We start from the raw sequence: 22394 nt of genomic DNA, 5'->3' as shown, positions 1-22394 counted from the left end.
TATTTGTTTTCATTTTGAATTAGGGGTAAAAGTAAGCTGAGAAAAAAGTGATTTGTCTCTGTGCCCCAGTAACCCCATAATGTGAGTCACCTGGCGGGAAATAGTGGCTATCAACTATTTAACTGATGGGTCTCTAGAGAGGTGGAATCATCTTCATTGATACATAGCTGTGTCTCATTTCAGGTCAAAGCAGCTTTGGATATTGTGTCTGAGAGACTGTCTGCTTTCACGGATGTGGGAAACAGCTGTTCACATGTGGAGCACATTTTGAAAGATCTTGCCAACTTTGAAGAAAAATCACGTGTAAGAACTCTGCAAGTCTCCTTAATTTCTAGTACGACAATGCATGTGTGGAGGGAACAGTATTTGGTTATTGAGTATATCTTACGAGCAGAGCTTAAGCTGACAACAGGGCAGAATCAGTGTCTCAAGTAATGTGCAGACGGAATTTTTGCAATAAAGTCTTTTAACCATTGGAGCAACCTGGTGCTTGGGCATCCCTCAATGAAGAGCAGAGTGACCAGTCACAAAGTCGATGTGATCAGTTCGTGGAAGAATTGCGTGAAGTGTCTACATAGCCAAGTTCTGCACTTAGTGATCAAGGGGCCACTTCCATTCCTATTAAAGCCACTTATTTCGTTAAATCTCAGAAATGAGAAGGCTGTGTATTCAATGTTCAATATGATAAAAGATGACCAACAGAAACATACACTCTGAACAAAGCAGAAAGGGAACCTTATGATCTGTGCATCACAATAAAATATATAGCTCTATAAGCGAGGTCGTTGCTCTTGAGGGTGAGGTGCCGGAGTTAGATATTTTTTAATTTGAGTTTACATTGCTGCTGTACTCCAAATTGCATACAACACACTGCTGAGTAACTAAGGCATAGAAGGACTAATAGTGGTTCCTTCACAGAGGCCATATGATTAAACTCATTAATGTTTCTGAAGTACTCTGATACAATAAAGAAGGAGGCATAAAAGTTCTTGGGCATCTGGGAAGACAGGAAATCACTTTGATTTATTAAACAAGGCAGCGGTTAACTAAAGATGTATTCTATATCAACGTGTGTATTTTACTCTGTAAAAACAAATGGTATAATTTTTAATTTTTTTCATTGATGCTGATCCAAGGAAAGATGTACCTAAATCAATGCTTGCTTTCTTAGGAAACTATAGCAAAAGCCAGAATGCTAGCCTCAGAAGGTGATGCTTTTATTCAAAGCAATCATTATGCTGTGGACTCCATTATTCCAAAATGCAGTGAACTTCATCATCTCTGTGATGCCTTCGCTACTGAGACAGAACGGAGGAGGAATCTTCTCAGCAAATCTCTAGAACTGCATGGCTTACTAGAAAAGGTAAATTTTGTATGAAACAGTTCTATTTCCTGTCTTGTTTGCTAAAACCTCAGTCAACCAGTTGTCATGATGGCAGGTAAAAATATCTGGGTGTGCTGGAAGTTTTCTCCTTAAATAGCTGAATACATCACAAGTAGAGGTATGAAACGTTTTAGTCCTCTTAGTGTTTGATGCTGACATTGGTGCACTCTGAGCCTGTTCTTTTCTCTGTTTCTAGTCTATGAAGTGGTGCGATGAAGGAATTTATCTGCTGGCTTCACAGCCAGTAGATAAGTGTCAGTCTCAGGATGGTGCAGAATCAGCATTACAGGAGATCGAGAAATTCCTGGACACTGGTGCAGGCAATAAAATCAAGGAGTTGAATAAAATTTACAGAGAGTATGCACACATCCTCACTGAGGACCTAAAGGTACCAGAAGACGTTTATGTGTATCTATGCATCCATTCGTTAATTTTAGAATTGCTCTCTTGCATGGCCATTGATAAAGCTAAATAATCAGTACTAGGAGTTATACCTGGGAACTGGAAAGCCAACACATGTCCCTACCTGAGGTGCTAGTCCTATCATATCTTTGGATAAGCATCAAGGGCTTCAGAGCTTTTTAATAACTACTTCAATTTTTCAGATAGTAGGAGTGCTTTTCAAAAAATTCTCCCAAGTGAGTATTTGAAATAACTTTTTTATGTAGCAAAAACATGCTGTCCTTGATATTTGTATGACTTCTGCTTTGTAACTGCTTTTTTTTAGAACTTGAGAATATGTCGCTTTTCTTCTTGGTTGATCTCTTCATATAACAGAACCATTAGGCACTGTCAAAAAAAACTTTTCCCTGTCTTTTTTCTTTTTAAATTGAAACCTGAACCCCATTGGTTTCTCTACAGCAAGCACACAAAATGTTTTGTGAAATGATGTTCCAATTTTTAGGTGTACTAAATGACTGTAAATTATGCCTTGTTAGGAGTGAAGAGTAGGGTAATATTTTTATACGTGGTATAAAAGCTATCGCAATTTCAAATCAATGTGCTCTAAATGGCAGTGTAGCTTGTAGATAGGTCTCTGACGGGGATTTTTTTTTTCATTATTATTTCTGTGGCAACGGTAGGAGCATGTGCAAAAGGTTTTCCAGAAGCAAGAAAGTATGGAAGAAATGTTTCAAAAGAGACAAGTAAGTCTTAAGAAACTGGCAGCTAAGCAGACACGTCCTGTTCAGCCAGTTGCACCAAGACCTGAAGCCTTTGTAAAATCTCCTTGTACCTCTCCAAGTAAGTAACTGTAGTAACCTTTAACTAATTTTTTGTGCTATGCTGAGAAACTTGGAGAAACTTTCAGCTGTAATTTGTGGTTGCACAAACATCTGTGTGAGATCTGCTCAAGTTCTAACTGATGTTTGATTCTGGTTTACGTGCTTAGGTCTTCAAAGAGAATGTGTATCCAGCTCAGAAAGCAGTGCACTTCGGAGGGTAAACTACAGAAGAGGAAAGGTAATTTTTTTTTCTTTGCGCTTTTCATGCACGTACTGCTTGAGAAAGTCATAATACAGTGGAATATTCAAGAACTTCAAGAAGAATGAGGCGATTCCACTGAAAAAGTGACGGTATTGTCCCTATCGAAGCAACTCCAGTGAAGCAGTCATGTGGTTTAAATAGAGGCTGCTTTGTCACTGGGCTGGGTATGAGGGAAGGTAAAGTAAATAGTTGCCTATATTAGGAAAAATGTTAGGGGCAGCAAAATATAAAATCTATGAACAGGAAACATTTATTATTTGCCAGTAGTAACTGGCTACTCTTAAAACTGGTGAAAGTGAAGAGGTAGTTGTTGTTGGCTCCAAGACAGCTTCACCTGACCTAATGGGTTGCCATTCCCAAGTGGGGATGGTCTTCCTGCCCCGCCTCCAGCAAGGAAAGTAACCTGACGGCAGCAACAGAAACAAATAGTTTCCCACTGGGTTGGAGAGTTGAATCAACTCAGCGAAGATTCAGCAAGAGACAATGCGAGGAGGAAGGCAAGACCACATGAGCAGTAGGAACAACAGTTGGAGAAGAGGGTTGGTTCAAGGGGGGATTGAAAGCAGAACGTCTCCTTTTTTTCAGCAAGCTGTTATTAGGTCAGCCATTACAGTAGAAGTTGTGAGAGTAAACTTCTGTGTCAAGTTAGGAAGCTACTAGAAAGTTAGCATAGTACCTCATTTTCAGCTTGGAAAACAGACTAAGGCCGGTGTTGCCTCCAAGATTATGCTGATGCTCTGATGTTGTCTTCCTGGAAAGGGGCCTCGAACCACTGTCTTTTCTAAGCTGGCCTTTCATGGACAACTCCCTGTGTCTACATGTTCTTGTGTGCTTCAAGATCTTCAGGTTGACTTGGATTTTTTTTGCAGCATTCTTGCAAATTGCCTTAATTTTTAATGGAGTACAGTCTTTCCTGTGAAAACGCATGCAAGTAGACCTGAGTGCAAGGCTCTGTATTTTAAAGGGTTTTTTCCCCCCATCTGTGATGCTGTGATGACTTTTTTTGTTGTTTGTTTGTTTCCTTCTTTAGAGTGAAATGACTGAACTCCATCAAAGCAGAGGAGGATCTACGATGGATGATGAAGAAAACCTAGCTGTGTTACGGCAGTAAGTATATTTTGATAAACAAAAAACGCTGCTTCTCTGATTTGGTTCCAGCAAAGGCTGAGTTTGGCTAAGGATTTGATAAGACAAGTATGCTTCTCTGAATTAAGCCTCAGTGCTTTTTGAAATGCATTGGCTATGCTCTGAGGAAGATACAGAGGAAGATATTTCAGCCTGTCTGCAGGACTCTTTATAGTTTATATAGTACCAGCCTCTAGCTTTACTGCAGCGAGGTGATGCTATGGCAGGATAGCTACATATTTTCATTTTGAAGATGACACAGTTTTGAGTAATAAGCCTACTGTAAATCTGTTGGAGGTTTTGATCTCCATGCTTCAGAAGACTTTATCTTTTTATTTGACTCTCTTTAGTTTTTATATAAGAAAGTGATTTTTTTTTTTTGTAACATTTATCAAAACAGTGACTAAACAGCATCATTTGTACTCAAAAATAACTTAGTACCACCTTCAATGTGTATAGCAGAGCTTGCATTTCTACCTGTAAACTGGATACTTCTATTGTGTTTTCACTGTTACAACCATGTGTTAAATCATACAAAATCACAAGGGGAAGTGGGTTGGGGGGAAGCATGCTTGCTTGACCATTAAGGAAATTGAACTTAAAGCAGCATTGGAGTATTTAAAGTGTACCCTAAATGCCTCTAATTTAAAATGACTGGTGTAACTTTAAGTCTGTATGTGATAATCCTGTGCAGCTCTAACTCCAGCTCCTGTAATACTTGTGAACACAGCACAACTAGATTTTGAATGTACAATGATAAAGTGCTTCACGGCTTCTGTTCTGTTACTACAGCACTTAAAATGCTAGATTTTACTTTTTTCTTGTTTAAACATATTTTAAAAATTTTAAATGTTTTAAGAATACATGCTTCTCAATAAGGATATATAAACTGTTGACAGAAATATCCATGAAACATCAAATTATCCATTACCTGGAAAGTGTTCTTTTATTGTCTGAAGTGAAGTAGAAACGCAAAGTTAATGTTGCCTCATTACTTTGCATAAGTGAATAGGCCTGCCTTAATTGTCATTCTTTGTCTACAGGCATGTGATGAATGAACTTATTGAGACTGAACGAGCATATGTGGAAGAACTTCTCTGTGTTCTTGAGGTAAAGATTAAATTTCACTGCAGCTATTAGTGAATCTATTTATCTCTTCCATTTCATGGATGCTCTTATGCTGTCCTTATCACTGTAATGGCTCTGCTTGTCCTGTCAAGCAATGTGATCGTTACACCTCTGCTCTCCCATTGTATTTTCACAGAGGCAGGAATGTGCAATTTTCTCCTAGAAATATTCATGCAACTGGGATTTTGTATCAGAAAACACAGACTGGGCAGAAAATAAGATATGCCTAACTATTTAGGTGGAATATAGTGAGATTTGTAATGATAATTAATTCCTACAAAAGGTCATTCCAAAGTCTTAGGTCAACTCCGCGAAGGTTGTCTGTCACACAGGAATGTGAATCTGCATTGAGAGAATCTTGCATCAGAGGAGAAAACTTCTTTCTTGCATCCCTCTTTGCATATCTTTAAGTCATCTTCCAAATGTCTTGGGTACAACTGTGGCAACAGAATGCTTTGTAATAATAATATCTCAATTAGAAATTGTAAAGGAAACAAAGGTGTTCCCTTTGCTCCACACTTGTGGAGACACAATTGCAGTACTGCTGAGTTGCTTGTAGAAATACGCTGCAGTATTCTCTGTTGTTCCTCAGGTTTGTTAAGTCTTCAGACAAGGATGTGTCATTTTGTTGTGGTCCAGTTTGACTGCAGGAGATGATGAAGTTGCAGATAACTGAGGTTGAATTATTTCAATTAGGATGAACTGGAATTGAGCCAAGTGCATACTCTTGGTGTCCGTGCCAATGTTAAGCTCCTAAAGAGGAACTGTCTTAAGTTATGGACTGAGAGTGATAATTTCTGAGTACATGCCTTCGAGTAAGAGTACTGTATGAGGGTTTTGAACTCTGGTCTTGCTTTTGCCTAGTTTGTGCTCAGCTTCCTATAGCATTTATGTTTTGGGTCCTGTCCAAGTGCTAGGAAGTGTTGATGACAGTAGGTGGTGCTTAGGGACATGGTTTAGTGGTGGATTTGGCAGTGCTAGGTTCATGGTTGGACTTGATGATCTTTAAAGGTCCTTTCCAACCAAAACAGTTCTATGATCTTATGATGTGTGGTAATAAAGCAAGGTAGGTCTGGAGTGGACCTTAAGGATCACTTTATTCCCTGCTTTTGTATGCAATGATATCTGTACAGTTTTGTTAATAAAATCAAGACTCAAATAGTTGAAGGATTTTTGGTCCTTACTGCTGCTACTGAAGGGTTGTTGCAGAATCTTTCTGTTCCTCTGGTATTACTCTTGTTTTGCGTAGAGCATAGTACAACTCTTGTCTTGCTAGGCCAAGCTGTGTTGGTTTTCTGCCGATGTGATAGACTCTCCAGTACTCTGATCGTGCCAGGTACACTTCTCCGTGCCTCTTTGCAGTTTGGGATTCATCTCTCTTGAACTTCAGTGATTGGGACTGCCAACAGTAATTCTGGATCAGATCCTTGCTGAGGTATGGTTCAATGGCAGTCTTCCAGCTTTTGAGTAATTCTAGTTATTCATCCATAGTTCTGGCTATTCTCCCAGTTTCTTTGTTTCTCCTATTCTATTAATCTTCCCATTTTTCCCGTAAAATAACCTGATACTCCTTCATGTGGACAGTGTCTCCTATTATTGTGTCATATTTAATTGCCATGCATTTTCTCTCTGCCACAGATTACAATAGAAAAAAAACAAGGTAGTTCCCAAGATTGATCACTGGGAAACTCCTATAGCTGCTCCTATATGAGCTTGAGAGTTTTCCTTTCATTAATAACCATGGTCATCCTGCTCTAGTCTGTGAAATCCAGTAATTTTTACTGGGGAAAAATATTGGTCTAGGCTATTTTTAGGCATTGTATTAAACTCCTTTTTCCATTTAATGCCATGCTTTTAGAACAGCTTTCAAATGGAAAACTAAGCAAAGCCTTATATATTCTTAAAGTAAGATTAAATGATCCCTGTGGCTGCATGGGATAGCTTTCCCTCTCCTTTCTTAAAACATAAGTACTGCATAGGTAGTAAAACATGAAGGATTTTTACAGTAAATTTCTAAAATAAGTACTACGTCAGCCTGAAGTGGAAAAAAAAAAAAAGTGTCAGCAGCTTTTTGTCAATGTATGGATTTCACGTGTTTGTTCTTTCAGAATTCCAAAGTACTGAGCTCTGTCAGGTTTGTCTTCACCTCAGCTGGGTTAAGTACCCCTTCTTTAGGACGTTCCTGGTTTTGTTGCTATGTTCAGCATCATCTGTGCCTCAAGTGGAAATGAATTATTCTCTTCATGCATCTCTTCAACGCATCTAAACTGCATGGTGGCTGCAGTTGTTCTTTCCCTGCTGATTTTTTTTAACTCCATTTTAAGTAAATGATTTTTATCTTTTTCTAAGGCTGTGCCACTTCTTTTTTCCTTCTCTTTAAGACTCTGCATTTTCCTGTTTGGAGGGAAGAGATATGGGAGAGGGACCAATGGTTAGCTATCCATGAGCTCCAGCATCTTTGCCTATATGGTTACTTTTTCTTTTTTTTTGGTGTTTGAGGAAAAAATACCCAGATTTTTAAAGGAATGTTTCTGATTTAAAAAAAAAAAATCTAATCACTGTCCTATCCAAATGCTTGAATTCTTCAGGCTACCTGACTTTACCAGCTAGTTCTCCTACTTTTTGTAGTTTGGACATCACTTTGAAATTGAAAATCTTGGTTGTAGGTGCACTTTTGCTTATCCTTTCATTTAATCTGTCAGTTTTTAATAATTCCGTGTAGTTTATTATAATCAATATCACTAATGCAGTGACCACCTTGTCCATGATAATTGTGGGTTTTTTTTAAAAAAAAGAGAAATCTAATCCAAACCTAAGGTAGGTTGCATTATCTTTCTTCAGTGCCTGTACACTAAGAAATCTGCTTATAACACAGGTACTAGAGCATTCTTGCAGTTTTGTCTGGTTGATTGGTTGGGGGGGGTTTGTTTCGTTTGAGGGTTTTTGGGGGTTTGTTTGGTTTTGGTTTTTTTTAGTGTTTTGGGAGATCACTTAATCACAGATTAGTGACCTTGGCACCAGAGGAGTACATTCCTGGGCTAACGCCACCTGTGCGCTCTCTTTTCCTTATCTGTGCCAGATACACAGACAAGAGTGTGTAGCCTTATATGACAAATGGAAGAGGTCAGAATCTAAAATAATGACTTTTGGTACCAAAGCTAATGAAAATGTCTTAAAGATAGAATTTGCAGCTTAGTGGTTTCTGTTACCTGCAGAAATAACTACAGTCAGCTTGTTCCCTCATACTAATAGCTAAGACTAGCGTGAAGGTTTGCATGTGTACTGGAATTGTGGCTTTAAACTCAGGTGTGTAAAGCCTAACAGAAAAAGTGTGAACTATAATTTGTAAGCAGTATGGCAATACATAGCCTTTGCTTAGTGGAAATGATTTCAGACTTTGTTTCATCCTTGTTTAACTAAAATTGCAGTAACTATTCAAGTGTCTTGCTAAAGCTTATAGGTGTGTCTTACTGAACTGATGGAAAAACAGAATTTGTATACTTTTTCTCATGATTAGTACTGAGCTCGTTCTTTATTATCTATCAGCCTGCAGGCAGAATGCCTTGTCAAATGAGGTAAGTACTGCAAATCAAGGGAGATAATTAGTGTGCACCTCTCCTGTGTTGCAGGGGTATGCTGCAGAGATGGACAACCCCTTAATGGCTCATCTTATGTCACCAGAACTGCAAAATAAGAAGGATATCTTGTTTGGGAATATGGAAGAAATTTATCACTTTCATAACAGGTGAGGATTTGCATTCAGATCTAAAAGTAGCATTTGAAGGGGATTCTTATACTTTTTCTTTTAATCTGATTTAAATTGCTAAAAGATCCTTAATGAGTCCCGCCTGGCTATCTGGCGTCTCAAAATTCATATTGCATGGAGGAGGAAAAGCAAAATATCTACAGAAGATAAGCAAAGCTGCGTGAAACTTTATTCAAAAGTTTGCAGTACACAGGTAAAATTTTGCATTGTGGTCCTCTTCCTGAAGAAAGGGATTGGGATCTGGTTACAAGCTAATTAAAGCAAGGTTTGTGTGGGTTTCTTTTATTTTTTATGAAATTTGCTATGGAAAGTAAATTATTATTCTAAACCACAAATTCTCAACTCTTACATCTGGTTGATGCTGGTTAATTTTATACTTGAGTGACCTCTCTGAAGTTTGAATCCTTGCTGCTAGAGGATTCTAGCAGCAAAGTGAAGAAGTGTTTCTTCACAGGATAATAGTTAAATTGGTAGAAAAGAGAAGTATTTTCAAGAGAAGTTAAGCATATTAAATAGCTGTCACTTATTCAGGCAAAACTAGACTGGAAGTTTTGCCACTGATTTTTTTGGGTGGGTTTTTTTGGTTTGGGGAGGTAGGGTTTGGTTCATTTGTTTGCTTTGTGGTGTTTGGTAGTATTTGGAAGGAAAAACCAAACTAAACTGTACAAATCCTGCTGCTGAATACATAAGGCAGGGAAACAAAATCCCCTTTCCTCTCCAATCTTATATTTGATTTCAGTTGTAGCAACAGTAAGCTAAAAGAAATTGGTCAGAATATTCATTTTTATTCGCTATCCTTTTTTAAGTACATGATCTAAAAGAGTTTGTTTAGTTTTGTAGTACAGAATTATAACTCTGTTTCCAAAAGTTTAGAAAATTAATTGCAAGAATGTGAACATTTAGTACAAATTTTTTAACATGGTCTAAGAAAATCTTCTTCCTCATAGAATATTCTTGAGAGAACTAGAAAACTACGTAGAATACCCAGAACTAGTAGGACGGTGCTTTCTGGATCAGGTATGTGTCATCTTTTGCTGGCATTTCATTCATAAGCCCCTCTAGGACTGTAACATGTGAGAGTGATTTTCATGTAGTAATTGCCACCACATCCCCTTCATTTGCCTTGAACACGTAACAGGTTGAGAATGTACATGTTAATTGAGAGTTGGGGATATTTTCTGCTGTGTGGGGTAATTAATTTTGTTAGGAAGAGCTACTACCTTGTTGAAAGAAAACTGCTTTATTAAAGTAGCAGTTAGGAAAACATGAAGAATAGTCATGCACTGCATCATTTCACGTCACTATAAATGATTGGTTTACTTGGTTAGATTTCTTTACTGGATTTTTTTGTTGTTCTTTTCTATTTTCTTTGAAGAGTATACCTCAACAGAGTAAGTACAAAATATTTTTATTCTGAAAATAGAAAGCTATGACAGAATGAAACTTTTTTAATCTGGCATTTATTAAACAATGAGTCTCACCCATAATATATACCAAAGGCTAAATAGGAATCTGTTTATGGAAATCAGTCTCCTGTTGTTGCTACCTATTGACGTTCTAAAACTCCCGGGAGCAGCCATCTCTCCCCATTCTGTTTCCTGGTTACATCCATGGAGATGCTGTTTCCTAAAACTGAGGGACAGAGGTACTTCAGTGCCTGCTGATTTCCTACCTAGTCTTTCCTTTCTATCTATAGTTACCATGACATTTTCAACAGTCTTATTTCCTTTTGCTTTCAACAAGTGCTGAATTCATGCTGTTTAGTTGCTGAAGTGATAAGGGCCACAAACTGCTTGGTCTACCTTAGTTCAATTCCCAGTGAAAAACACATTCATAAAATGAAAATGTACAACAGAAAAAAAAGCAAAGACTTTTAAATAAGTTGCACAGAGGGACTCATGGTTGGGCATTCATGGAAGTATTTTCATACTGTAATAGAAATGTATTTGTAAATATAATATATGCTTCTTCATAAGGTGCTTAACATTCAGCTGAAGCAAACACTAACAAGAACATTTTATTCTGATGTTCCAAGTACAAAATTAGTAGCCATTACAAAATCAGTGATTCTGAACAATTGCTTTTTGCTTGGGATGCCTCAAGGAATTGCATTTTTTTGTTTTTGTTTTTTCTTAGCATTATTGATTATGAAAAAATTCTTATGAACTTTGTCTATTAAATTCACAAGAATTTATTAATTTCTTGCTTGTATCCCCAATTTCAGATGGAAGATTTCCAGATTTATGAAAAATACTGTCAAAATAAACCTCGATCTGAAAGTTTGTGGAGGCAGTTTTCAGATTCTGTATTCTTTCAGGTATGCTTCTGTGAGTCTCTGAAATATTTGGGGGGGGTGGTGTTGTTTGTTTTGGTTGGTTTTTTTAAACTTCATCATTTACGTCAAGAATAAATAACAGAAATACTGATCAGTGTACTGATGAAATCCAACACTGATTACAGGAATGTCAAAGAAAACTCGATCACAAGCTCAGTTTGGACTCATACTTGCTGAAACCTGTTCAAAGAATAACCAAATACCAATTATTGCTAAAGGTATGTGTTACTAAACTATAACACTAAGTATATTTTGTGCTTTTGTTTTTTTTCAATGCTGTTTCTCTCATCCTGCTGGAGAGAAACCTGAAAGTTAGAAGACAGATGTATAAATTGAAACAGAGACAAATCCCAGTCTATCAACTTCCAGCTTGGTTCCTTTCAGCCAAAAAGCTACTAGTAGACAGGCAAATGTTACCACAGAGACACCTTATGTAACTTCTTTTCCCCTTATATTTCTGCTGAAGAGAAGAATCAAAAGTTGATTAGGGGAAACAGATGGACCAAGAAACCTTTGCAACAAAGAAAAGAGAGCGTCTGAAGTACTTGTTACTCGCCAGTTATGGTCACCTCATGCATATTACAGGAATTTGCCCTGCTGGGTTCTAGGAAATGTACTTAACTGACAGCACTGTATGGTATTTTTAGGAGGAATGCCATTGTGATTCACTTAAGTGTGCTATACTGAGAGAGCAAAATGAGAGCAATACACTATTACAAATTTTGAAATTGATGTCTAAGTTTTCGCAATGTTTGAAGCTGCCTTGTTTTAAGAAACATTTCCCACCTAGACACATATTTAAATAATTTAATTTAACAGTAGTTTAAAAAAATTACCTTAGACCAAATTTACTCTTGAGTTAAAACTGAGTTAAAGTTAACTGCTTCTAAAGAATTAATTACATTAAGCTTGTATGAAGAGAGGAGTATTTGAAAGGTTTTCGATTTAAAGTAACTTTAGTTCCTGCAGTCCATCAGAAAATGCTTATTCTCATACTGTGAAGTCTAGAGGATTCTATGTGAACTTGCAGCTATGTTTATCTGCCTCAAACCGGAAGATGCAGCTTCACCAATAAGCCCTTCAGAGAAGGAATGTGCCTTTTCAAATGTGGAAACAATGCTCAGTGCAGTAAGTTTAAGTTGGTTACTAGCATCCCAGGCCTCACTATAATTCAAATAATAAATGAAATTTGCCTGTGTTTTTACATTTGTTCACTTCTAAAAAGTAACGAATATAAAAAGTTACTAATTTTGGGGTAGGTGTTTTTTTATCAATTATGATGAAAAATGTTTGTAAAGTTAGTCTTCTAAAATTCTTAGATAGTGCTTATAAAACATTTAGGTGAATGAAATATATTTGGGTAATTAGCAGCAGAGATGAGAAGTAAAACTTTAGGGTCTTCTGAGTTCCAGACAGTATTTAACCCACTAGATTATATGGTATTAAACTTTACTGGATAACTTTAAAAACTTTAAACGCTTAATTTAAAAACCTAAATTCAGTGTTAAAATTTGAATGTTCCTAAGTATGTTGTCATTCCCTGCCCTCTCAGGAAATGCTGAAGTACAGTAAGAACTGTGAAGGTGCGGAAGATCTTCAGGAGGCATTAACTTCTATACTGGGTATTCTCAAAGCAGTTAATGATTCTATGCACCAGATAGCCATTACAGGCTACGATGTGAGTAACAGTATTTTTACTTATTTTTTAATTTATTTTCATTTATTTCTTAGAGATATGTACAGCATACCCCATACTGTGTACTAATGATGAGAAGAATGTTTTACAAAGGGTGCCTTTAGACTGAATTGTGTAATGAAAATAATGGAAAATGGATCACTCTATACTCTTCTGAAGTTTTCCTGCTATGAATAATATTTTGCTCCATCTACCCAAGTTTTCTTCCTTTGATCTACTTGACTCCAAGTTACAAACAGAAAATAATCCTGAAAAGTCTGGTTTAGGCTACTGCCAAATGGGAGTCACTACTAAGTTTTTATATCCACGTGTAAAACTACACCCAAAACTTCCAGTTAAAAAACCCAACAATGTAAGGAGCTTTGGAGCAGTGTTTTGAAGAAAACCAAATATGTGTATTGTGCCTCCCCCTCTCTGTGTAGATCTCTCTATCTTTGCTACTGGTACTCTTGACTGTAAAATCCTGCCTGAACAGCGGGGAGAGGGAAAACTATGGGTAAAAATCCAGCACTGACTTTATTTTTGTTACATTTCCCAACCCAACATAAACATTGATGTGAGAGAGTACTTGGAACAACAGAACTTGTAAAGACCTGTTCAGAGCGTGTGTTTTACTCTGATGTTATCTCTTTGTAGTTATAAATATTGCTTTTCTTTGTTCCAGGGAAACCTGAATGAGCTCGGCAAGCTTTTAATGCAGGGATCCTTCAATGTCTGGACTGATCATAAAAAGGGTCACTCGAAGGTGAAAGATTTGGCACGCTTCAAGCCAATGCAGCGACACCTCTTCCTCCATGAGAAAGCAGTGCTGTTCTGTAAAAAGCGAGAAGAAAACGGAGAGGGATATGAGAAAGCACCTTCTTACAGCTACAAACACTCCTTAAATGTAAGACACCGAGCAGTCCAGTAAGGTCGAGGTACTGAGGGCTTAGCCTGCAGTAATACAACCTTCTGGTTTTTTGTCTGTGAAGATGTGTTATAGTTTTGCACTGGGAACTTCACCCTTTCAGGCAAACTGAATTGGTGATGCAGGTCTGTGTCACTTTGTGTTGCTGTCTGTTAAGAGAGTCGGGGCAGGGGGAAATTATCCTTTGAGAAAATCCAAAACATACTAGTCAGCTGAATGGCAGTTGCATTAATCACACAGAAAATGTAAAAATTAGTAGAGCAGGGTAATATAAAATAGATGTAAGATTTGATGGTCTGGATTTTAAAAGGCATCCTGTGGGTCAGTCTCAATGTAATGTACCTAAACCTTTCTTCCTTCCGAGGTAGCCAAGCTGACACAAAGCACTAAATGTCTTACATCCAACATACAGATTGTGTGTTATTAGTTATTCTTTTCCTTGAGCAAGAAGTTAAATGTGGCTTTGCTTTTCAGAAATAGGGTACCGAAGAATACCAGTAGCCACCTGCTTCTGTTGTTATAATAATTGAAATTTGGTAGGTCAGCTTCTCTTCTCTTGCTTCCAGATGGCAGCAGTTGGAATAACAGAAAATGTCAAAGGTGATGCAAAAAAATTTGAGATCTGGTATAATGCAAGGGAAGAAGTTTACATCATACAGGTAAATAACATGCCACTGCCTAAAAAAAGAAAGAGGGGGTGAGGAAAAGAGAGAAAGGAAAGAAAAGTCTAACTCTAAGATCATCTGGGGTTTTTTTCCTTTATTATATCACTATATCATAGTCTATATCATAGACAGTGATGAGGAAATATAAAAGCAACAACAAAACTCACCCAAGCACCCCCACCCCTAAAAACCGAACAGTGAACAGATTAAGTCATAAGGCAGTTTCTTAAATGGTATATTTCAAAGGCAGAGTCTTCTGGGCGAGGAAAAAAAATGTTTTACCAAATCCGTGGAGGATATTGTATACACCATTGCTATTACTCTCACTGGAGCAGTAGTTTGCTGGGAGCTGGGGCTTGAGTGTAGCACATGCACAGCCTCTGCCTCGGTGTGTTCTATTTCTCAAAACTAGTTTCTTTTCACTGAAGGACTAGAGAGGGGGTTCTGTCTGTCCCTCTTGAAGAATTCCTCTGAGGCTGTGCTTTGGCATGCAGCTCTTTGTGTAGTAAGTATTCTATGCTTGATGGCTGATTATACTTATTTCCGGGTAGGCACCAACCCCTGAAGTTAAAGCTACTTGGGTAAATGAAATAAGAAAAGTGCTGACGAGTCAACTGCAGGCATGCAGAGGTAAAGATTTTGCATATATCTGTCTTTTAAATCTCTTTTCTCTTTGAACTTCAAAACCTGCCCTGTATGTCTTCACTGTGTAGGACTGTAAAAATGAAAAGTTCAAAATACAAATCAATTTAATCATTCTTTTTCTTTCCTCCATTACAGAAGCTAGTCAGCACAGGACACTAGAACACACACAGAGTTTACCTCTACCAGCATCATCTTGTACAAGGTAAGTATGTGTGTTATCAAATCAGCCTGGCTGTCTTGCAAATATACAAATACATCCACTTTGCAGTTCTTCATTACTGCTATCCCTTAATACTGGCCCTTACGTCTTAGGGTTTTTTAGGTCTCTTGCTACTATAAAGCTATAAAGCTTGGGGTTTATACAGCTCCCAAACTGTTAAACTGAGAAGCAGTGGCATGGGCTTTCCCAGTTGATAAAGAACAGCACAGGAAAGTAATTTTCTGCACCAGCCAAAATCCTGGTGGTGTTATGGTTCTGTTTGTTGAACAGCTAATTATATATTTTACACACAGATAACAGAGTTATGTGGAGCAGCCTTTTCCTTCCTTCTCTGTTCTTTTCTATCACCTGGATTATTTTTTTCTTTGTTCCTCTTCCAATTTCACATTACCTTTTTGTCCTTTTCAGGACATTATCTTTTCGCTGACGTTCCTTCTTTTCCTCCCATTTTTTTTTACCAAGTGATGTGTTGATTCCTCCTCTGTCCCAAGCTCTGAGTCAAGCTTTTCTTCTTTTCCTGGTTTTCATCCTTCACCCTACTAACCTGTATATTAGTCTGCTCCCACCTGCTGTTCTGCCCTTCTCTGACACCTCTTTTCAATCCTCTGCTACTCACTTTTTTTCATGATACGTGTATGTGTATGTACCCATAAGCCCATGTGCTCATATCTTCAGTCATTCCCACACGGTGTGTGCTCGAATATGTATCGGTAGCTCTCTGCCTTGCATGTTTTATGCATCTACTTATCACTCAGGGAGAATTTCCCAGATGTATAATATTTGTGGGATGTCTTTCTCCATTCCCAGTCGGAGGTGTGATGGGAATCCAACTGCAAGATTCAGCCCATGTTCTTTGTTCATCCCTCATCTGTTCCTGTGTTAAAAGCTTCTGAGGGGCGGAGTTTATTCCTTTATTTTTCTTTTTTTTCCTTAGTATGTTCAGGAGGAAACTGTCAGCACAGAATGTGTGCCTGTAGGTGAGAGTGAGTGGAAGTGTCCTGAGCTGTCTTTTCAGTAGTACATGTGTTTGCAGTCAGTTAGGGGAGCCTTTCTCTTTTGTATGTGCTCATGGTCTTTAAATGCACAATCACCAATGACTTTTTCAGTCCTGGAAGCTATGATCTGGGAAGTAGCTAATAAATGGTTTTCAGTCTATATATCTGTATGTAAAAAGCAGCCTGTGACCAAAGGTCATCGCCCCTGTTCAGACCCAAATTTGCTGGAGATGGATTAATTGTCTTAATTTTCTTCCAATAATCAGTCCTTCACGGAACCACATCAGAAACACCAGAAAAATGGACGAAAGAAAAGCTGATCTCACAAGTCTAGAAGGTTATGGCACCACAGTAGCACCAAAGTACCCTGAGAAAGGCAAAGGTGAGTTTACAAGTATGTATTGTTATCTTTAATTGCAAAAGCATGCCTGCGCTGCAGATGCACAGGCAGATCCACCAGTAGAGCAGCCACGGTAGTGCAGGCAAACACAGCGTTCCACCTGAACGAGGAGGGCTGTGCTGCTTTCAGCACTAAGGCAGCCCACCCACAAAGTGCTGCCCACATTGCACCAGCGTGCTGGTCCCATCTGCCCTTACCTCGGGGGCTTCTGTGTTCCACTGTGTGGTGTGGACAGGCCCAAAGCTGCTTTGGTGAAGGGTAGCCAGCAGGAGGTGGTAATGGGGGTTATGAGGCCCAAGTATGCAGTAGGTCTTCTCTTAGAGCTGCCCAGCTTCTCAGATTTCTCTTCCTCTGCATACATTTCTTGGCATTATCTGTTCAGAAGTGTATTATTTTTCTCTTGAATTTTGATTCCCATCACGGGGATTATTTACTAGACCAGTGGCAATACAAGCCCATGCACGGTGAGAACAACTGGCCACTTGGGTTCTTCTGTTGTACCTGGACTTTTAGTTGTCCTTTCTCATCCTAATGTGCCGGTTCCCTGGCAGGGCTGTGAACGAATTTTTGCCTTGACCTCTTCATGGCCTTCTCCCCTTTCTTTGTGTCTTTCTCTTCCTTTGTAGATGACACTAGCTCTACCTCAGAATGCTCTGTACTGTCAAAAAAGCGCTTTACGCTGCAGGGCTTTACTAACCTCAAAAGTCAGAAAGGTAATTTTTTAAAAAAGCTAGATTGTTTTCTGTTTAAGGCTGTAATTGAAGCATCACTCTGTGTGTGTGTGTAGTGTAACAGGTTTTCAGTGTATGCACTAGCCTGTTCCCCTAAGTTCAAGCTGGGTTTCTGAGTCACTGACCCTGACAGGGAAATTTCGAGAGAAATCAGCTCCAGAGTGGGAGAGGGAGATGCAGCTTGGAGAAGAGCTGTTGGAGATGCAAGGGAAGAAGTGCAGTTTCCAATGCCTCCAGTCTTACTATCAAGGTCAAGGAAGGAGTTTATAGTGCCCCATTCCTGTAGGAATCCTAGAGGAAGGAAGTTGTCTTCAGATCAGACACCTGGCCTGCTTCTAGCTTCAGTGGATCTGCCCCAAATGTGCCTGTACTTGGCAAAAAGGAATCAAGGTTTTCTAGAGTATTTCTATATTGGTATCCTTGCTAACAGAACTCCCAAAGCATGGCTCAGCAAAATGTGTATGACAATGTTGTTTTGCTGGATAGAAAAATAAATAAAAATTTCCTTATGCTTCCAGAAATGGTCTTTACTTTTTTTGCCAAAACAGGCAACAGGGGTCTGAGACCTTTCTTGCTTCCTCCTGCCAAGTAATCACACTGGTACATTCACTTCTTGCTTTGAGCAGCTATTTTTGAACAGTCTGAATTGCATTAAGATGATGGCACTTGTTCAAGAGCATGATTTTTTTTTTTTCCCAAGCATCTTTTCAGAATGCCTTTTTAAAACCTGATTACCTTTGAGTTCTTTCTGGAGAGGCTCTAGGGTTGCGTATCTAATGCTAATGGGGTGAGCACTAATATCCCATGCTTGCCTTGACAGAAACTCCATCTTCTTCTGCTAAAAGCCAGACATTGCCAATGATCCTTCTTACAGGACCAGGTATTGCTGTAGCACTAGATGTATATAAAAATGATTGTTTAAATTTGGTAATGTTTGTCTAAAATTTAAATTAATTGTATTCAGTTGATGTCTAGTTCATTTAGAAAAGTTTACACATACTTCCATCTATTACTGTAAAATACATTTGTCAATTTATCTTCAAATAACTATATGTAAATAATTAATTCCTTCTACTGTAAGTGACCAATGATGGCTAAAACTAGAGTTGTTACAGAAATCCATTTGTTTTCCAGTGTAAACTCAAAGGTATTTAGCATGCAATCCACCTATTCTCTTTTTTCCAGTTCTTCAATATCTCTCTTCTGTGTTTTTTGCCTATTCATCCTCCTGCAGCTTTTCCTACCAGTCCTGACAAAAAAGCTAAACGTCATGAAGTAGTGAGTGACCCAACTCCTTTTGGTTTAAGAGGTAGAGTGATACCACATCTTGTACTCCACAAATATCCACTCATCCCTCCTATAATTTGTTACATCAGAGCACTGGAGATACCTGTATGATACTGTTGCGTGCAGCGTTACTGATACCAGCTGAGTTTTTCCAAGCAGGTCTGTCAGCTTCTGTATATACTGTTCTTGATAGCACAACTGGTTGAAGTTTTACCTTGGCATTGAATAAAGTAGCATATGGCTAACTAGTTTTTTGGGAGAGAGCAGTGGAAAAGGGATGTTCTGCTGAAGAAATAACCAGAAGCTAGATGTTTAATGGAACTATAGTGGCATCCAGTTGCTATGAGACACTTGGTTTTCCAATTAGCATCCTCCCGTCACTGTGCCCCTTGTGGAGAGGATTTAACTTTTGAAAAAAAAAAAATCCAAAATGAGTGTACTCTAGTCAGAGTGGGGATCATCCTGTCATGCGGAATTTCCATTTTAGATCTGCATTTACTCCTGTAGTCGCAGGCCTGTTGCATCTTTCTTTGGGTGATAGTAGGCAATTTTCACCACCCTGTGAACCCCAGGTGATTTAACTGAACCCCTTGTAGCAGTTTGCCTCCTGTCATCCCAACCCACAGCTAAGCAAAGAATAAAAAAGCATTTCAGTTAAATGACACAAAACTGGGAGGAGTGGCTGATGTGCCGGAAGGCTGCGCAGCCATTCAGAGAGACCTGGACAGGCTGGAGAGTTGGGCGGGGAGAAATTTAATGAAATATAACAAGGGCAAGTGTAGAGTCCTGCATCTGGGCAAGAACAACCCCATGTACCAGTACAAGTTGGGGGCAGACCTGTTGGAGACCAGAGGAGGGGAAAGGGACCTGGGGGTCCTAGTGGACAACAGGATGACCATGAGCCAGCAGTGTGCCCTTGTGGCCAAGAAGGCCAATGGCATCCTGGGGTGTATTAGAAGGGGTGTGGTCAGCAGGTCGAGAGAGGTTCTCCTCCCCCTCTACTCTGCCCTGGTGAGGCCGCATCTGGAATATTGTGTCCAGTTCTGGGCCCCTCAGTTCAAGAAGGACAGGGAACTGCTAGAGAGAGTCCAGCGCAGAGCCAAGAAGATGATTAAGGGGGTGGAACTCTCCCTTATGAGGAGAGGCTGAGGGAGCTGGGTCTCTTTAGCTTGGAGAAGAGGAGACTGAGGGGTGACCTCATTAATGTTTACAAATATGTAAAGGGCAAGTGTCAAGAGCATGGAGCCAGGCTCTTCTCAGTGACATCCCTTGACAGGACAAGGGGCAATGGGTGCAAGCTGGAACACAGGAGGTTCCACTTAAATATGAGGAAAAACTTCTTTATGGTGAGGGTGACCGAACACTGGAACAGGCTGCCCAGAGAGGTTGTGGAGTCTCCTTCTCTGGAGACATTCAAAACCCGCCTGGACACGTTCCTGTGTGATATGGTCTAGGCAATCCTGCCCCGGCAGGGGGATTGGACTAGATGATCTTTCGAGGTCCCTTCCAATCCCTAACATTCTGTGATTCTGTGATTCTGTGACCTGTTTCTAACCAGCAAAACTGTTGGTGAAGGCTTGAGTACAAATCCCTGGGGCTAGTTAACCAGAGAGTACAAGGATAGCAGTCCTTCTCTTCCTGCCTCTCTTTCCACCACCATCTCTTTTAGAAAATCTTATTCTAAATATGAAGCTGTTTTGAGCCCTACCATCATCCTCCTTTCCAGGTTTCCACAGCCTTTGTCTTTGCCTCACCTGTGGAAACAATGCAGGTTCAGCTGCTGTGCTAGCGAAACTTTATGCAAGATCATTCAGCTTGTCTGAGCAGCAGGCAATGCAATCCCAGGCTGGACATATGCAGAAACTCCACAAGGTTAAATTTTCTGCAGGTAGCAGTCAATCCTCTGAGATCTCCAGGTATCATGGAAATCCTGAGGGCCTAAAAATGCTATCAGAAAGCAAAGGGTATTTTGTGGCCTTTTTCAGGGAGGATGGAATTTTCCAGAGTGGAGAGTCCTTGATCATTGCTAATTTACAGTAAAATTGTTGTGTCCTCAGAACAGACTTGTCTGATTTGCTGTCCTGTCCAGCAGCCTCTCACTTTATGAAACCACTAAACCAAGTAAATGAATTTAAAATATCTAGTAACTCCCGTTTCTGCCTCGCACCTTCCAATCTCTTTTCTGCCACTTTATCTCTTCTCCTTCCCCAACTCAAAGAGGGATAAGCAGGCAGTTGACGTTTCATTTCAGGATGAAACTGCACCAGGTGATGGTCACAGCTCCCTGGTGCAGAGCGCATTGCCCCCACTCATTTCCTTTCACTGCTACCTCGCTCCGACTTACATCGCAGTGAGGTCAAGGAAAATGATTTGGTGACGGAATCACATCTTGCAGATAGATCCTATCTCTGTGAAGAAACCTGTGGGCCCATTTCTGAAGAGAAGTGGTTAATGAGTTATTGGTTTTCCACACCATCAAATCTAAGCTCATTCCTGCATAACCTTGGCTTTTCTCAAGACTGTCTGCCATTTTCTGACATTTCCTGCCTTTTAAAGGGAGTTCTGATTTAGTCACATGGTGCAGAATGCACATATGGGCTTTTATACGGACTTGGTAATAGTAGAGTGCCAGCTTGTATGAGGAGTAGGAGTACTGTTGCTCTGGCAGGATCAGGCAGGTCTGCTCTTACCCACATCAGCACAATATATGAAAAGAAAGAGGCTGAGGAACGTGAGCTGTTATCCAAAACGTTCCAGATGAGCAGGCTAGTGAGTATGATGCTACAGCCAGAGCAATTACAGTGATTTCACTTTCTTTTTCTTTTGTGCAACTCATTGGTTCTGTTTCTAACGAGAGCTTGGAACAGTTAGGAGAAACCAAATTTTCTCTTGTTGCATTGTTCTTAACTTGAAAATAACAGAAAGGGTTTCGGCTGTGTCCCACGAGCCAACTGTAAGATGTGAGCTTCCAAGGAAATTTGCATGGAATACAGCACAAATTTATTGCTCAGTTTCTTCACAGATGGAAGTTCATTCTTAACCCTGGACAGGGCCAAATGGGTCAGTACTTCTAACCTTGTGCAGGTCATCCAGCAGCGCAGGCGAGGTAACAGTCCTGCTCCATTTGGTGTGCTCTGGGTGTGATTTCTTTCTATGATTCTTAGATTGCTTTGGCTTTACTCTGATGATGCTCAGTTTTTTTCCTAATGAACTGGATGACCAGCCATGCAACAAATGCCTCAGAAGCAGTGAAGAGCAAAAATGCTGGTGCTTTCTCAACTTAACTAATATTTACATAAAAATTGGGAGATTTGTTCTTCCTTTCATTCTTTTCATTGAGTTTCATTGTTGTTACCATTTGGCTTGAACCAAAATCTTTCTTACTTACAAATATTTGTCTCTTTTATTATGACTTTTTTTCATTACAAGCTTGACACATTTATTAGCAGCTGCTGACCTTGGTGAAAAGCATCCCACTAGTAAAACATACTGTAGTTTTATTTGGAAAAGGATTTCGTGCCCTCTGGACATGATTCAGCTTCGTAAATAAACGAAATGCTTCACCTAAGAGAGAAAAAGGAACACTTGGCAATAAATGACAGACAGGAGATTGTTCTTGTGGTGT

The 22394-nt window shown here is 39.3% G+C and overlaps 1 protein-coding gene across 6 annotated transcripts in view; it reads left to right on the top strand.

Moving 5' to 3' along the window:
- MCF2L (MCF.2 cell line derived transforming sequence like) overlaps nucleotides 1–22394 on the top strand; it is a 110434-nt gene that overhangs the window by 79681 nt on the left and 8359 nt on the right. For 5 of the 6 annotated variants that reach the window (XM_068425168.1, XM_068425171.1, XM_068425170.1 and 2 more), the window contains 17 exons: nucleotides 184–303; nucleotides 1172–1363; nucleotides 1581–1772; nucleotides 2467–2626; nucleotides 2775–2845; nucleotides 3900–3976; nucleotides 5038–5104; nucleotides 8752–8867; nucleotides 9836–9905; nucleotides 11113–11205; nucleotides 11349–11441; nucleotides 12776–12901; nucleotides 13584–13805; nucleotides 14393–14485; nucleotides 15043–15121; nucleotides 15272–15338; nucleotides 16618–16733. In XM_068425168.1, coding sequence (XP_068281269.1) covers nucleotides 184–303; nucleotides 1172–1363; nucleotides 1581–1772; nucleotides 2467–2626; nucleotides 2775–2845; nucleotides 3900–3976; nucleotides 5038–5104; nucleotides 8752–8867; nucleotides 9836–9905; nucleotides 11113–11205; nucleotides 11349–11441; nucleotides 12776–12901; nucleotides 13584–13805; nucleotides 14393–14485; nucleotides 15043–15121; nucleotides 15272–15338; nucleotides 16618–16733 — 1954 coding nt within the window. Of the gene's footprint in view, nucleotides 1–183; nucleotides 304–1171; nucleotides 1364–1580; nucleotides 1773–2466; nucleotides 2627–2774; nucleotides 2846–3899; nucleotides 3977–5037; nucleotides 5105–8751; nucleotides 8868–9835; nucleotides 9906–11112; nucleotides 11206–11348; nucleotides 11442–12775; nucleotides 12902–13583; nucleotides 13806–14392; nucleotides 14486–15042; nucleotides 15122–15271; nucleotides 15339–16617; nucleotides 16734–18302; nucleotides 18363–18716; nucleotides 18792–22394 lie in introns of all 6 variants that reach the window. The other variant, XM_068425173.1, reaches the window with a different exon arrangement.

Source organism: Nyctibius grandis, chromosome 2 (assembly GCF_013368605.1).
Source record: "Nyctibius grandis isolate bNycGra1 chromosome 2, bNycGra1.pri, whole genome shotgun sequence".
Taxonomy (NCBI): Eukaryota; Metazoa; Chordata; class Aves; order Nyctibiiformes; family Nyctibiidae; genus Nyctibius; species Nyctibius grandis.
This window is presented reverse-complemented; position numbering and strand designations above follow the sequence as displayed.